Raw genomic sequence first — 18,328 nt, 5'->3', positions numbered from 1 at the left:
TTGATGATAATATAACCACATAAGAACAAAAATATGACTTCAGAGGCAAGATCACCTTGTTAACATGCATCGATCTCACTCATTGCTGAAACATTCCATGATCCTGAAGACTGAAGCATATATTCCATGTTTTATTAAAATCAGCTCACAAATATGGCTTCCAGAGTGGTAACAAGCTCAACCAATCAAATGCAATATCAACCCATTAATATACATGCATCTCACTCATTATCAACCTTGTATAAAATCTTGATGATATAAGCATATATTCCTAGTATCATCAATATTGGATCCCCCCACACACAAAAAGAGAGGCTGAACAGTAACTCTCTCAGCCAATCAGATGAAACATCACCTATTATGTATGAATCTCATTCCTTATGAAACCCATCAAAGATCTTGATGATATAAGCATATATTTCAAGTCTGATTAAAATCTGATCAGAAATTTGGCCTCCAGAGTGGTAAAAAGGTCTGCCTGTCCTATCCAAGATTATCTTATATGTGCAGATCTGGCTCATTATCAAACCCATCCAAGAGTTTGATGATATAAGCATCTACTTCAAACCTGACCCTAAAAGAATGAGAAATATGACTTCTTCCAAAATGATTTGGCTCTCAGCCAATCAGATGCAAGATCGCTTCATTAATGTGCCTAGAATTCACTCATTATTAAACCCATCTATGACCATGGTTATATAAACCCCATATTGCAAGTTTCATCAAAATGGGATCAGACAGAAATATGGCTTCCAGAAGGGTAACAATACACTGTAGCAATCAACCATGTAATCCACAAAAAGTCATGAACAAAGGTGAATTAACAGTATACCTCTTTTTTCTTAGCAATTTTCTCCATGCCAGCTGATGCTGCTATTTTCTTGACAACATCCTTGGTGAATTCGCCTATAGGGAAGATTGTCATCTGAAGTGCGTGTTGTGGAATCTGAGACAGAAAAAGGGTCTGATCTTTCAGCTTGTCATATGCTGTCAACAGTTTAACACCTGAGATAAAAAAAGATTAAAATTAAATACTGGCCAAAAAACCCTGACAATGATGCTGATGTTCAAAATATTTGTAGCAATGTTTGGCCTGCTGTTTATTAGTTCTGGAAAATAATTTACCACAATCATTTAACAATTTCATCCTAAAAGAAGAAGCCTTGAAGGAGACAGATGCTCTACTGCCCAAAAAAGAATTTCCAGGAATTCATGATAAGACCATTTCTTCCTGAAACTGCTGAGTGTTGAATCCATCCAGTGCTCAGCAATTTTTTTCTCACAAAGGCCCAGGTATGGTGATTTAAAAAAAAATCACAAGCCCTGACTCGAATTCCACAAGCCTACAACTATTTCATATTACCAAAAGGACCCTACATTTTTACTACTATTTTCACACAATGCTGCAACTGCTTTACTTTAAATATCAAAAGAAATAAAGAAAATTATATGAAATTGACTTCTGTTTATTAAAAATCTAAAAATATTACACAAAAAGCAAAGTTTTCAGCCAGGTCCTGATGTCAACCCTTCTTCAAGTGCTCCATCATTACCCATCTTACTCATTGGATCAGCAATCTTATGTTCATTAGCATTATATAGTTTCTCTTTATACTTCTGAGACTGGTCAAAGGTGCTGCTTAAAATGACTAACCAGTGTTCCATTATTTACTGAAGTATTTCTGCCAAAAAACTTTTTCTGGTGGGTCTTTCCTTTTTTTATATCTCAAATTCACTAAAGAATGGCTTATTTTTACTCAAAGACTCAGAAACCATCATGGACCAACTTTGATCTCTTTATTTCTTACAACACCTCAAAATCTATCATGCTTTTTGGCCTAAACTTTCCAGAATAATTAACAGCTTGTTGTGCACACATGTTTGCCATAATCCAATGACTCAGCCACATACCACTGCAGAGGAACAGTTCCAGTTACCCCTAGACTGGTTATAGCTCATTTATGTAAAACATGTATATAGAACAAGTGAAAATACCATTTTTATTTCTTTCTGTTTTTATTTAATCAATTTTCAATCATAACGTTCCAACTAGAAGGAGAAGCAACACGATTTTCAAGATATGGGCTGTGGTAGCATATTGGATAACAGATCAGTATCTGGAAGAATGCAATTTGGTCGAAACAATGAATAAAGAAAATCTACATCTAATGTTTGGGAATAAGTAAGGATTCAAGTGATGCTATGCACGCTTTGCACTATGTAAGTACAGTACATTATAGTTCAGCCTGGTCTCCCTGGTAAACTCAACTGGCCAACGAATTATGAAGTCTGTATTTACCTTTATTTAAATTTATGCTGGAAAAATCAGAAAATATGCACATGCAAAATAATAACAAAATCAATCATAGTACGTTATAACAGCTTAATAATTGTCGGGTCACCAAAAGATACTTTTTTTTTTTACATGCCTTCATCTTAGGACATGGAAAATATTATTGCTTCATTTCCTAAGATTTACAGCCATTAAAGAAGTCAACAAAAAGACCCCAAAAACTGTCAAGTTTAGACACTGGACCGCAGATAAGCTGAGCCCTCTCTTCTTCCAGGCCTTTATTTTTTCCTAAATTATTCAGCTTATATGTGAGTATGTATGGTAATTTCATTTATTCTACCCTTATTTATTCAATTTATCCTAACCCTGATATGGATATATGGTTTTGAAGCATATGATCCACAGGGTTAAATTGATTTAAAAAAAAAATAAAACCGCATTAAACGTAAATAAATTTTGATTTTTAATTAGGCTCAGTATTCTGCCCTTTCTACATTTGATTTCTAATTACCGCTTTAAGTTAGACTGACCTCCATGCCGTCTATTTTTGTCCATCCAACATGTACATCTAACTCATATTTAATACCATTTTTGGGCTCAAAATCACTCGCTGGTATCTCCATTAACACTTTCCCAGTGCCAATAATATACTTCATAACTTTAAAAATTATTGTGATCATCATTACCGTCAGCCAGCATTTACCAAACATAATCGTAATGAACTATGCCAGGAATCAGACATTTTGGGTTTTCTAGGTCACCCATAATTTAAACATGCATTTGTAAAACTTCCTTCATGGAATGTTCAAACTATGCCATAATAATTCTTATTCCTGGGCACCATATGCCATCATATTTAGTTAACAACCATTCATGTCATGCTTGAAGAACCCAAATGTGCAATAAGTTACCTCCCTGAAAAACATGTTATGCCAAGGAACAGTTACATAAAACTTGTATACTTTGCCAAGCACATTTTCTTACCCCGGACTTTCAATTAATCTGCAGGAGTTCTCACATATAAATGTTCTCCAAGTTCATGAATTGGCACAAATTTAGCACGATTCATGCAATCGCACACCCTGACAACTGTTTAGTATTTTACATATCAATTAATGACTTCTGCACACAGTTTCTCTGTTGCTTTGGCAATACTTCCTGTTTGTCATGCAGGGAAGAAGCTACATTCATTTCTGATTGGTGTTTGTTGTTTAACAAGAAATAAACACCAAAGAGAATTCAAAATAACATATTTCACCATGTGACACACCAGTAGTGTAGCTTTCAAATCGACCAAAGCAGACATGATACAATTTATCATAGAAACTTTGCGTAAAAGTGGCTATTAAATGATGAGTAAAGTACTTCATGTGCTTCATTATACATGTGGAACATGTTTGGAATGTATAGTATATGCTGCTGGGTTAAGATAATTAGTATGGAACATGGAGGGGGGGGGCAATTACTAACCATGTCACTTAGTGTTTTTATAGACGGCTAGTTAGTATTCCCAATAGTCCTTTTGGCTTTTACTAGTAAAAATGAATGTCTGTGAATGCACATCATGTTTCAGATGTAGTTTAATTTTAAAGAATAATGAGGCAAACTAATAATAAGTATTACTGATGAAGACAAAAAAATTGCACATGGTAAGTATCATGTTGTATCGATTCTCTGTCTCGTATCGATATGTGTATCATTACAGCAAAAGTAATGAATCGTTTCACCCCTACCTGGAATCCATCTAACTCTACTAAGGCACTCTACCAACTGATCTATCTGAGCTTCTGACTTTCTTGCAAAACTTACATACTGTAACTGGTTCAGTGTATTCTGACACTATAAACTTTGTCTAATAATGATTTCATGAAAATGTCAAGTAATTTTTACAACAAATGAATGGTAATGAGCCCTCATTTGCCCAGCATAAACCAATCTGAACAGCTATTTATATCTTGGAAAAAGACATAAAAGCAAACATTTATATAGTTTTTTTATTTTCTCAAATTTGTACATAACAAACTCCTAGGGAAGCAGCTAAGAAAATGAAGTCCACGTCAACAGACTGATTGTCTTTATATGAAGTTATTTATTTATACAGGGAAGCTACTGTACTTGAAATTCTCAAGTTTCCTATTTGCAGGTAATCACTGTATAGGTCTAACTATATTTAGCATAACAATACATTTTACCATTATTCACATGTTACAAAATATATTTTGTAAATCACTCATACATGGAACTACTTGTTTGCTAATCTATTTTTTGGCACTCATAAAACACTCAACATAATTAGCATGCCAACACATACAACTTTAGTTCTTGTTACACCTTCAAGATTCATTACAGATTGATTATTATCAGGGATAAATCCTTTACTGTAACTGCAAAGGTTTAATATTGTGCATCTTATCAAATTAACCCCTGGAGCTTTTGTCATTTTCGCCTTAAATCGAGTAGGAAACACATTTTGAAAGCTTTTTCTGAATAGACTCGAAAACACCAAACCCCCAGTCATCTTTCAATAACATACTGCCTAGCTGTGTTAGAAACATTGTTTTTCATTGGCTATTTGACTTGCTCATGAGCAGAAGGGTAAAAGTTGGAGTTCTTTTTTTTCTTTTCCTTTTTGTTCCTAAACGGAGCCATTATTTTTGTATGGAGACCACTCTTTATTCCAAATGCCCATCTTATCCTAATTTTTGCAAAGGCTCATCTGTCTGTTTGCAGTTCATACCGGTTTGCCTTAGATCTGAGACCAAAAAGTCTAAAATCCAGACACAAAATCGGATTCCGACCACGAGCAAATTTTGGGTAGAAAAAAGTCGGGTCCAAAAAAAATGAGTTTTTTTAATCTGTATTTTGTAGTGCAACTAGATATTCTTGATTATTTGGTATCATTGTAGAGCTACATCTGTCTACCGTTCTATACTACCACTCACTTTAGTGTATCATGCATGACCATGACTCTACAGAGCTCGGCAGTAGGCTGCTACCTCCTGCCCCGTTAAGTCGTCGCTAGGGGTTAATGTGTTAACACCATTTATCAGCACATGATAGGTTATACATGACAACCAGCATATTTTGTGGAGGAAGAACACAGGAAGACCCTGGCAAGAAGCAAAAAACCCACAAGATGCTACTGGCAACCTTTCACACATACCCACATTGGTCAAGCTGACACTCAAACTTACGTGGCCAGAGCTGAGATAGGAGTAATCAAGACAGGCAATGGCCTTGCACTAATATGCCACCCAAATGCCCTTGTAAGTAAACAACCTATATAAATAATCAATACCTTGGAATCATTTTTTATTTAATGGGAAATATTTTCTTCATACAAAATTATCAAATCAGCAGCATGATGCACTAGTTTAAGTGTTCAAGATAACTGACAGCAAATAATAAGGATCTGGATTGAATTAATTATGCAGAAACAGTTGAGCATATAAGACTGTATACAAGATTTTGATTATGTTCGGAAATATACTTTTGCTAGTAACTGTACCTCTAGAGTTCTAATAAATCTTTGAGATGACTACAGATGAAAATCATGTCAAGTTATTAAAAACTGTCCTGAAAACATGTTCATTTAGGAAAAATACATTAATAATGACTTTGTGTGTTTGATATAATATGAACAGTTTTCATCAATCTCATGACCAATTGTCACCATAACTGCATAATTGTAATCCATTAAGACGCCAAGATGTCTCTTGTGGAAGTGAATGCTTCTTACTTGCAACTTAAATGTCATTCTAATTCTGGATTTAAAAGCCTTGCATATCATACCTTTCTTGGGATCTATTTTATCGAGATCTTCTCCCACATCAGTCCTGGCATAATGACCTGTAGCTATGGCATTGGCATCAAACCTGTTTCTAGCATACTGGAAGAAGGCATGAAACTTGATGTATTTGTTGCACAGGACATCAGGGTTGGGTGTCAGGCCAGCTTGATAATCTTTAACAAAGGAACTGAAACGAACAGATGCAGAAGACAAAATATAACGAATACTGATAGCTTGGTGGGTTGAAGCAACGTGAAGATGGAAAAAATAACTCCAGAGATAATGCCATTCAAAGTCATTTTCTTTTTTTTCTTCATACCACTCTGGTGGCCTAAGTGGTTTGAGCATCTGCCTCGGATGTGGGAGGCTGCAGGTTCAAACCTGGCAGAGTCATACCAAAGCCTTATAAAAATGGTACTAACAGCTGCCTTGCTTGGTGTTCAGCATTAAAGGTGAGTGTTAGGACTGCATGGCCTAGTGTCAGAATAATGTAACTGGGTGGGACATCATGGTATATGTCTGCAGCATGATGCCCAAGTGCTAGACATTACTATAAACTGCCGCACTGCAGACAGCATAGCAATATGACTGAAAAATTGTTCAAGCTATGTTAAAAATCAAAATCACACACACACACACACACTTATGGTCATTTTCACTATCGTAAACATACTGCTATAAATGTGTCTAATATTTTTCTACAATTTATTTTCTTCATACAGCACTTGAGAATTAATATTAACATTTGAAACTCTATTGGATAATTTTTTATATTTCCTTTTAATAGCAATTTCATTATCATTTCAAACATTGCTATCAGCAGAACAATTTCCATGGGTCAGAACCACTATCTGAGCTAAATTTTACTGGCCTCCCTTGACATATAAAGCTGAAATGACAGGCCAGTAGATCTAGACTTGGTATCTAATTTTAGTAAGACCATCAAGTTTGCTAGTAGTAACACAAGCTGTATTTGGTAAAATAGAATGCATACCATGCAAAAAGCTTAGGAGGACATAAATCTCTTCAAGCTAAGACTGTTATCAATTAGGCATTCAGTGAAAACTGATAACTAAACATAAAGCTAACTAAACATAAAGCAAACATAAAAAGGAAAAAAATTAACCCGGCTGAAATTAATTAGAAAGTGATGCAGTTTGCTCCTTAGTAGAAAACTTGCATCTCTGACCAAAGTTTCTCTTCTGGTAGCCTCAATTCATGAATCTCTTATGTAAGAAGGGCCTGCCTGTTATGTGACCAGAAAAGGTATATATTTAGGATAGTGATTTTTTTTTAAAGTGAGCTTAATGTAAGAGAACAAATAATTGCAGTTCGGGTGTGGATGGATAGATATACACAAATGTACATACATATGTACAAATGTACGAATAGCGGAGTGCAACACAGGGAGCATACGAAGCAGGGAACCAGACTATGCCTATGCTCAAAGTATACAAGATGCCATCCCTCATCCAAAGCATTGTAGATTAAATAAATATAGATCGATTTATGTGAATCCTTTGCGTTAAAAAAAGACACACTGCAAAGAAATGTGTGCATCAATTTTCTCCAGCATGTGTCCCTGACACACAAATGTGCATAATGGGAAACACTGATACATATGTACAAATGGTCATGCATATGAATGCCAAATTGATTGTTTTATTGGGATTTCAATCAAGAAAAATAAAATAACTAGCAATGATAGATCTTAAGAAAGGATCACAGTACAGTGATGAGTATTATTATAAAGGATGACTATACACAGTGAAATTAAGATATACTTTATATATTCTTTGTACGTCGAGTCCAACTGCAAACATCATAGACTCCAATCTGCCACTGCATAATGCACTGGTAGATCTGGGTGTATGTTGTTTCTTCTACTGATTACTCCTAACAAACTGCACAGACCCAGATCAGGTGGTGCATTATTAGGTCCAAATATCTGATTTGACTTAATAATGAGTATGTACACAAATAACAACCTGAAGACTTGGTTCCAATATTCCTTCACAAAGTTGACTTCATAAAAGGGAATTCTCAGGTGGTCACAGACAAACTTTGCATCTTCTCTGTCTTGGTCTGTTTTGCAGACGCCCCTCTCATCTGTTACATCCCAATTCTTCATGAATAGTCCAATGACATTGTAACCTGTACAAATAGTCTGAGAATAAGTCTGAGAATAAATTGGAAATTCTACACCTGCATAAATGCTTTACTTTCCCTTATTATTTACAAAACTTTTATAAAAAAAAGGACTATTAGCGCTTTTAAAATAAAGGCCGGGGGCTGCATATTGTGCTCATAATAATAATGAGGACTTTGCATAGCGCCTAATCTTTGGAAGCTCTAAGTGCTTTATAACATTAGACAACACCTATAAGAAAAAACTTATAATGATATGATTACAAAAACAAACACTATGAATTTAGAAAAACACTTTTAAAAAACCATGCTGAGAATATTTAAGGTAGGAAACATTATTAGGTCTTTAAGTTTGTTCTTGCAGTCGAAATAAGTGAGTTTTGAGAGCACTCTTGAATGGGATCACTGTCTTTGTGTCAAATTTCAATGGGCAATTCATTCCACGTTACTGGGACCTGGTATGCAAAAGAATGCTGTCCATATGACTTCATTTTCATAGTGGGAATAATGAGTATACGATTGTTAGAAGAGGGGCACAAGTATCTTGCTGGTGTGTACACGTGGGCGAGGTCGGATAGGTATGTTGGACTAGAGTCCGACAGTGAAACATAGCACAGAGAACAAATTTTGTGTTTGATTCTGGATCAAATGGATAGCCAGTGTAGGGTACAGAGCAGCGGGGAGGTATGCTCTGATCAAAGTACTCTAAGTATGATCTGAGCAGCTGTGTTTTTAACTTTTTGAAGTTTCTGGAGTAGATATTGAGATGATCCAGACAGAATTGAGTTATAATAGTCCAGTCTTCAAAGTACTAATGAACACACAAGTGTTTTAGTGGCATCAACTGAAAGATATTTGCGAATTGAGCTGATGCATCTCAGCTCAAGATATGCAGCCTTGCATATGTTCATGACATGTTGGTACAATGTGAGAGTGCTGTCCAGATTAAAACACCTAGGTTTCGTATTGATTGTGTGAATTTAATGTTGGTGTTGCTGATATTTATTGTCTGAGATAAAGGATGTGAATGAGAAAGTCTTTGTGTTGTGATCAGAATGGCCTCAGTTTTATCATCATTCATCTGCAGCTTGTTACGTATCATCCATGATTTCACATCAAGTAGGACTTGAACCACAGTAAGGCTGTATCATGATTGCCAAATACATGCTGGAGATGGTGAAGTAATATATCATGGTCTATGGTGTCAAATGCTGCAGACAAATCAAGGAGGGTGAGGACTGTAATCTTTACGCTATCCAATGCAGAAAGAGTCATTAACTACTTTTAGAAGAGTAGTTTCAGTACTGTGGTAAGGGCAATATGCAGATTGTACATTGCTAGAAAGACTGAATTCAGATGAGATACAAGCTGGGATAGAACAACCTTTTCTAAGATTTTTTATATCAATCATGATCAATGCATTGTTATACAATGCACAACTTTGATCCTGAGATTAAAAAAGTTCATAATGATTCATCTAAAATCCATCAAGGGGTTTAGGAAATATAATCAAATGAAAAAACTTTACCCCACACCTGTATGCAAATATTATTTTGCTGAGAGTTGTATCTTAAGGTAAAAGGGTCATACAAATACAGTGTGACCCCGCTATAACATGGTAGTTGGGAGCCATAAAACCAGACCGCATTATAGACCGAACCATGTCATAAGCAACCAGGTCAGTTAGCTGAAGAAAATGTACCCCAAAAACGTTGTGTGGGGTGGGAGGTGTAGGTAATAAATGCGGTTGGTAAAATACGTGCTTCATCGGCACAGCTACCATCTTAAACTGATGCATATTAGATGAGAAATACACCTGTAGTGAAAACAGAGAAGACATATAATAATTTTCTTTATTTAGAGAACCACGAATTGGTACATATACATGTACATGAATCATGTTTATGTATAAATGTCTAATGCAGTGCTGTCCAACCCGCGGCTGATTTTAAATGGCCCGCCAGAGCTCGAGCAGCTATTTAGTCGTTGCTTTTCAGTGTTTCTGCTGCAACCCTCAGCTTCAAGAAAAACATTTTCCAGTGGCCCATGGTGTCAGAAAGGTTGGACAGCACTGGTCTAATGTATAGCATGAATCGAGTATCAACATTGTCTACTCACCTGTGAACCTTATCATATACATTGAATCCACAATACAAGTAATTCCATCGAAAATATGCACACAGCTTTAATATATTCAATAATTTTATAACAGGTCATATTGCTCTGAATTCAGTGGAAAAACATAGCACAATCATGTAACGAATGACAAAGCACATTTACTTTTCAGTACATTGCAAGTCGGTAAAAGTTAGTTTGTGTTTTAAGCCACCGTTGGTAGCGTTTGTAAGCAAAAACTTTTTCCCTACAAAATGGAAACTTTCAATCCAGTGATGTTGGAAAATGCAAAAATCCATCAGATTCCATCACTTTTATAAGTTTGGTATTGTCTTCCTTGTTTTTATCGAAAGATAGTAGTTGGCTTTCTTTGATGAACAGTGCATGAGCTATTTAAGTCACTGTTAAAGGACAGCTTTGGAGAACCAAACAAATGCCCATATCTTGTTGTGGTGGCAACATCAAATAATTGTATTGCATGATTGAGACTGGTATTTTTTCCATTTGCTGAGTACGTTTTCATAACAATCGGTGCTTCAAAGGTAATTGTTCCTTTTAAATTTCAGCAAACTATTTTATCTGGGTACATTTTTAAAAAGGAATTGGCCATCATTTGGACTATTCTAGTTACTGTCCCTCTATGCCTATTGAAGTCTTTGTAAATATATTAATTACTAGCAAGCGGCCGAAAATGTGACAAAAGATAGATTATGAGATACATATATAATGCCTCGTCTGGTTGATCTCCGTTACCAGAAATGTCAACAACAAAAAAGCAGCTATTTCACAACATACAAAACTCATGCTAGATGTCAAGATAAGCTGGTTATGATATAACAATGCACTGTTTAGATGGTTTGTCAATATGGATAAAGAATCTGTTTATGTAACAATAGATAAATTTCAGTTCATTTTATATCCAGTTAGTAGCTTCCTTTCATAGGGCCTCTGAATTTCTGCACTCCAAACTAATGGTTGTATATAAAGGTTTAAACAGCCAACAATGTTGCCAATTAAAAAAAATCTCCACATGAATCCAGCCAACTAAAACTTAAAAGATGAAAAATTTATTACTCTGTAGATAAATTTTCCAGGAGCCAGGTGGATAGGGACGTGAAAAATAAGTTGGTTAGATCGAGACTGAAGACATACTCATCCCATAGGATGGATAGATGGATAGTCCTACATCGTAAGACACATCACCAGATATTTTTGTTCTGGGGGCTGATGGGCCTTACTGCCTCACTAACGTTGCTGTGTAGTGTATTTTGATGTCGACTAACAGTGTAACAAAAGGAAAATTTTCAGGAATATAACACATAACTGGCAACCAATAACGATGCTTTTCTACAAAAAAAAGTGATGTTTCTGTCAGACTTTACTTACCCTGATGTCTTTTCTCTAATAAATTAAAATTCTCACAAAAGAAATGAACCTGTTCTCAAGTTTCGTTGGCCTACATTTCAATTAGCTGGAAAGAGATGAAAGCCTAGAATGCCGAAATCAGGTTAAGTTGAAATATTATTCTATAACGAAACCAATAAAAATATATTATGTTTATTGGAACTGTAAGCAATGTTTTGTTTTGTTCAAAAAACATATCTCGTACATGAACCTACTTAAAACATACTTTGGCATACCTTGACTACCGTTGCAATGCAACGAATTTAAAGGTATGTCAATGGAACATGAAAATGTGTCCATTTGCTAGTGTCATATTTTCATTCCGCCAGGATAAAGACAGCGCAATAAGTATATTAATTATACATAAATTAGTGCAGGAGTGTTGATATAGGCTGCCAAGTGTGTGAGATGTTCCTGAAACTTTGACTACTCATTTTGATGACAACCGACATTGGAAAATGAGATAGTAAGACATAGCATTAAAACAAAGACATCATGTACTATGTCTTACATTGTAGGACTAGAGAGATGGATTGATCAGCACGCAGAGAATGCAAGTGTTAGGGCCACTCTGGTCACATTCAGGTTAGAAGATATAAATCAATGACTGAATTGACTAAGTTCTGTGCACTTTTATCACATCAAATATTTCCTTTATTGAAATCAGTAGGGAGGTATATTCAGACTGTACTGTAGTTGTCTGGTTTTGACTGTCACCTTTTCTCTTGAGAAGCAAGGCAGCAACGGCACTGTCAACTCCGCCTGAGACACCGCATACTATTGTTTTGATGTTTCTTATCATCTCTGACAGTATCAGCAGTTATTACATTCTTATTAATTCCCGTCAAATTCATAAATGTTCTGTTGCTAATTGAAAATGGTACGACACATGTTCATGAGCACTTCCATTTTGATAGACTGGTTGTGTAGCCTGTTTTTGTTTGTGTTTATTTTAACTTCCCAAAATTTTTCATAACTATCATCCTCGGATATTTTATTATATAGTATGACAGAAACCAATAAAGATGCTAAGACTCATAAGCATGCTTTAAATATTAATTACATTTTTAAGCTTATATCTGATACACTTTATGCATTATTTTTCATGTTTAGCCTTATCCGGATATCTCTTATGTTGCTCTTATCCGGATTATAGTGCTTTGGTGTGGATTTTCCCTTCTATAACGTCGAAACTTGTTTCTATCCTTTCATTGTATTGGTCAAAATGTCCAGAACTTCCTGTGTATTCTTAAAGATTATCCAATCACAGTAAATTTCATAAACCCTCTCAAAACTGTTTATTTACTAAGGTTTGGTCTCGTGTTTGGTTTATCATTACAGTGCTTATCTGGTTTAGAAAATGTTAGAATGTGTGAAAATCTACAAGATCGAATAAAGCCAGAGGATATCCATGACTTGCTGGCCCACATATATGAAAATACCTACAAAGTTAAAGATGCAAATCTGAAGGTAAACAAAAAAATCTATTTGTAACGTGTGTCGGAAATCTTTCTTTGTATAACAGTCATGACAGCGTACTGATTGTCGCCATACTGTAGTATTAATATACCATCACGTCGGACACCGCTCGGTGGTCTAGTGGTTAGAGCGGATGCAAGAGGTTGTGGGTTCGATCCCCGGTCGAGTCATACCAAATACTTATAGAAATATTACTAACAACTGCCTCGCTAGGGGCTCAGCATTAAGAGGACTGTTCGGCCTGGTGTCAGGATAATGTGACTGGGTGGTGCATCATTGTAGATGTTTGCAGACATCACTATAAACTGCCACACTGCAGCCATCATAGCGAAATGACTGAAAAATTGTTAAAGCTATGGTAAAAATCCAAATCACACACACCACCATGTCAGCCAATTCTGTGCATCAGGTATAGTCTGACTATACATACCCGTTTGTTTGTATCCCCCTGCCGATTTCAGTAATTAAAATGTTTAGTGAGATAAAAAGTGCACAAAACTAAGTCAACTGAATCATTGATTTATAATTTCTATCGTGACTGTGATCAGAATGGCACAAATACTTGCATCCCCTGTACCTTTAATGCTTAACGGACTTAACATAACACGGCGCCATGTTGCGTACCTTATGGGCTAGTTTATTTCCATCACACAACATAATGACATAGTTCATCCTGTTTGGTAACTGCCGGATAATTCCGGAAATTACATAACATTATGAATTTTGAATTATATCCGTTTGCACACATGAACATAGAAATTAAACCGCTTGTTAAATCCATGTAAAAGGCAAATTTGTTGCAATCATTCTTTTACTTTGCTTGATTTGACATTGTAAATATCGGAAGCAGACAACTTATTTATGTACATCTGTAGTAGCAGCAGAGAGGGTGAACAGACCATAGAATTCCGACAAAACAAATAAAACAAACAAATAAATCATCTCGTAGAAAGGTCAAGATTTTACAAATGAACTTTTCCTTGAGATGTTTTATTTTTGCAATGACCGATTGTACTAATAAAACCTCAGTTTGAAATAGTATCTGAAAAAATAAAGTACTCTACGTGTTTATTTATTTCTTGTTTATTTTTTTGACGACCAATGTTGGTAGGTACCCTCTCTGCTGCTATTAATTTACCACCATACCAAGTTTGATGAATATTTTTCAACGCGTTCTCGCTGTCGTTTTTCCTCATCTGTTTCATCTTCATCTGAATCTTCGGAATTTGTTCTATGTTTCAAGTAATATTCAAGTTCTGATGGTGGTTTTTCTATTTTGGGATTTATGTTCTTTCTGTGTTTATAATATATCATCAAACTTCGATATCGATCTCCACCGCAATTTTTGCAAATCTGATATAATCCTCTAACGCCGTTGTTACATCCAACACATCTTCATGGACCAGCATGAGGATTTTTCTTTATAAGATAATTATGTTTCTTGCAATATTCTCCACGGCATTTTTTATTACAATTGTTAGTGGTTCCTTGACGCAGCCACGCACAGTTGTTCATTATATTAATGATATCTGTTTAATTAAATTTAATTTTATCATCACCCCTGTTACCCAAATATTTTATCAATACCCACATGATATCTTGTTCTTGGATCATGTAAATTTATTGTTATAAATCCATGCGGGGTAGCTTGCGCTCGTGAGAAGAAATTTTTGAATTTAATTATATCCATGTCACCACCACACCAGGTTTGATGAATATTTCGCAACGTGTGTGTGTCTACGCCATTAAACACAACTAAAATGTTGCAGTTGTCTCTGATCACTTTTGGTATTTGTGTATATCGTTGAGTAACATAGATCACGTCTGTATTTTTATGTCTCCCTCGGGAAAATATTCTGGCTGGATTTGATTGTTTATCTAGCATCACATCGTCGTATACAACTAAATTATTAATAAATCCGTCTATGGAATCTACGGATGGTGCTTCATCAATATCGGTTATAAACTCTATAACATCATTATCTTCATCCAGTAATCGCGCGTTTTCATTGAAATCTTTAAGTACATCATAACATCGTTGATCATCAACGGATGGTGCTACTAAATACAACTTATCCCATTTCAACCATCTCATTATCAGATTAAGTAATAATTGCGTCTTACCCGATCCAGATGGTCCTATGATAATCATTCTGATGGAGTTCGGTAGCGCAGGATGATGCTTAACTGGCTCTCGCTGCCGAGTTGCTGAGAAATCAATTATATCCATATATATTATAACATGAATTTATATTGTTTACGCTGTAAAGTTAAAACTCCAACTATTGATTTAGCTACAGTTACAACAAAAAATAAAAAAATAGCGTACGGTGGAAAATGTTCTGTATGCTGTAGAAAGAAATTTTCATTTTTACCTAATAGGCGCGGTGGTGATATTGCTAATTTGATGTCAGAGTTTCCAGGTGCTCCATGGGCTAAATACAGCGGAGAAAAACATCTACCAGGATATAATTATTGCGGTCCTGGTACTCGACTCGATATCAGGCTCGATAATCAAGATCAACCAAAACCAGGCGAGGAACCAATAAATGCTATTGATCGAGCTTGTCATGCTCATGATGTAGCTTATAAAAGTCAAAATCTACAAGATAGGCATATTGCAGATGTAAAATTAATTCATTCATTAAATTCTATAAAAATAAAAATATTAGAGAATCATTAGCTAATTGGTTAGTAAGATCCTCGATGAAAGGTAAATTAGCGATTGGGGCTGGTAATTAATAATGGAATCAATTTATTATTCACCGAGAGGATACTGGAGAGGCAAAGCAGCAATTGGTAAACTCGCTGATGCAGCATCGGTTAAACATTCTACTGCTAAAACGTGGTTGTCCAGGCAGGCAATATGGCAAATTTATCTACCACGTCCTAAACAAATTCAGTACTCGTATTTCGATGTCAGTGTTCCTAATGAAGTTCATCAAGCTGATATTCTGTTTTTACCGCATGATACTGTGCGTGGAAAAACGTACAAGTACGCACTAACCGTAGTTGATGTTGCAAGTAGATATAAAGAAGCAGAGCCGCTATCAGCGAAAACATCATCTGAAGTAGCCGATGCGTTTGAACGAATTTATCAACGAGGACTCGGACCACAAGGTGGTCTACGATGGCCACAGCTACTACAGGTTGATCCTGGCAAGGAATTTCTTGGTCCAGTATCATCGTTGATGAAACAACATAATACCAAAATACGACGAGGTCATACTGCAATTCACCGTGATCAAGCAATTGTTGAGCGATTTAATCGAACACTTGCTGAGCGGTTATTTGGATATCAATACGCGAGAGGAATTTATTCCGGATAAAAGATCTCGCGAATGGGTTGCAAGATTACCAATCGTGATAGCTGCATTAAATAATGAAATCACACGAACAACCAACATGAAACCCATTAGCGCGGTCACAAAAAAAAATATACCAACACAACGAAAAGATGCTGGAAAACAAAAAATATTAGGTGATGTCACAGTCAGATATTTATATGAGCCTGGTGAACTTGAAGGTGGTAAAGCGAGAGCGACTGATCCTATTTGGAGTGTTACCACACACAAAATATCTACCGTGACAAGATCCACTGGAAGAAATGTAGGCGTTTCCAGACCTGCAATCTACAGATTAGATTCGGCCGCTCCTCAACGTGGATTTACACGTGAACAACTACAAATAATTCCCGCGGATACACAACTACCGCCGCGATCACTTCGGTGATTTCGATCACTTAACTAGCGCCTCTACGTCGATTACACTCAAGACAGGTTAACATGGTATTTTCTCGTGTATGACCGCGACTATTATCTTTTCTATCTACGGTAAATTGTCTTGAATCATTACTCGAATACCGCCATAACATTATACAATTACAACATGCGCAATGATTGTTCTGCTGCTGTTTTAACTCAATAATAAATTCAACATCAAGATCAAAGTCACGTTTATTTTTTTTGTCAGATTGTTTGTATCCGATTAATTTTTTTCTTATTATATCATCATCGATGATGTTAAATTTATCAACGATTTCAGGAATTATAATTCTACGTAATTGAGATATATTTCTGACCCTCGATACCGCTAAATAAACTAAATTTGACCACTCGATGCGATCGTCTACAATCCAGACTCGTGTATCAGAAATAGTTAATCCCTGAGACGAGTGGATTGTCATGGCGTATCCCAACACCCATGGAGATTTGTCAGCGCGTAATGCATCTTCGACCACACTGATATCAACGGCGACAATATCATTTAATACGAGAATCTGTTTCCTTGACTCTGTCTGTCCTGGAATATCAACATTAATATTCTGTTTTCGTGTATCTGATGGTCTATAACATAACGGAACGGGTAATTCTGAATATTGTTCTTTATGTAGTTGAAATAACTGTTGTTGTAAAGCGTCTCTGATTATTTTTCTACTTGCTACGATCAAATCGTTGGGTCTCCATGAGTTCAAAAAATCACTCATTGATGTCTCTGAGATCACTCCACGTATTATTTCACACTGAATTTTGTTTGATTGTAATCTGATTAATTTTTTAAACTCCTTCAAATTTGCATCAAGAGCTCTATGATCATCATCTATTTCTTCGTAATAATCAACGAAATTTTTTAACCAATCAGGTGGAGATGGTCCAACAAAAGGCGGAGGTTGACCATGATCGCCACACATTATTATAGCGGTATTTTTCGTCAACAACCAATCAAGAAACATTTTTAATGTATCCAATGAGACCGTGCATATCTCGTCCCAAATAATTATTTTAGGTATATATTTTTCTCCCATCCGTTCAGGAGTCCATGTATCCCCGCGCCACCGAAAGAAACTATGATACGTGCACGATTGTACTTGCCGCTGTTTCATCTCACGTGCAAGTCTATGTGTGGGTGTCAGCACGATTATATCTGAATTTCTAAAAACATTAATCGTTCGAGTTGTTTTGCCGCATCCACCAGGTCCATTGAGATATACTGTCTTATATCTAGTTATTGGATCACTCAACGATGGTGCCTTTGACATTTCTGATATTTTATTACCCTTACGATAAAAATCTCTCACTGGAACATCTGCTGATTCTACA

General features: G+C 35.8%; 2 protein-coding genes across 5 annotated transcripts in view; one reads left to right on the top strand and one right to left on the bottom strand.

The window, feature by feature from the left end:
• Window positions 1–12,688, bottom strand: part of LOC149773539 (mitochondrial tRNA-specific 2-thiouridylase 1-like) — a 34,089-nt gene extending 21,401 nt beyond the window's left edge. The window contains exons 1-4 of one of the 2 annotated variants that reach the window (XM_089946409.1): window positions 12,468–12,688; window positions 8,072–8,237; window positions 6,086–6,270; window positions 833–1,005 (exon numbers count right to left, since the gene is read on the bottom strand). In XM_089946409.1, the coding sequence (XP_089802535.1) occupies window positions 833–1,005; window positions 6,086–6,270; window positions 8,072–8,237; window positions 12,468–12,552 (609 nt within the window). In that variant the 5' untranslated portion in view covers window positions 12,553–12,688. Of the gene's footprint in view, window positions 1–832; window positions 1,006–6,085; window positions 6,271–8,071; window positions 8,238–12,261; window positions 12,448–12,467 lie in introns of those variants that run through there. The other variant, XM_089946410.1, reaches the window with a different exon arrangement.
• Window positions 12,689–13,066: 378 nt separating this feature from the next.
• The window catches only part of LOC149773538 (phosphatidylinositol-3,5-bisphosphate 3-phosphatase MTMR14-like), a 120,046-nt gene continuing 114,784 nt past the window's right edge, over window positions 13,067–18,328 (top strand). For all 3 annotated transcript variants that reach the window (XM_089946408.1, XM_089946407.1, XM_089946406.1), the window contains exon 1: window positions 13,067–13,220. In XM_089946408.1, the coding sequence (XP_089802534.1) occupies window positions 13,119–13,220 (102 nt within the window). In that variant the 5' untranslated portion in view covers window positions 13,067–13,118. The remainder of the gene's footprint in view (window positions 13,221–18,328) is intronic.

Source organism: Sinohyriopsis cumingii, unplaced genomic scaffold (assembly GCF_028554795.1).
Source record: "Sinohyriopsis cumingii isolate HCF-2022 unplaced genomic scaffold, ASM2855479v2 utg000646l, whole genome shotgun sequence".
Lineage (NCBI taxonomy): Eukaryota > Metazoa > Mollusca > Bivalvia > Unionida > Unionidae > Sinohyriopsis > Sinohyriopsis cumingii.
The sequence above is the reverse complement of the archived record's forward strand: the minus strand, read 5'-3'. Positions and strand labels throughout refer to the sequence as shown.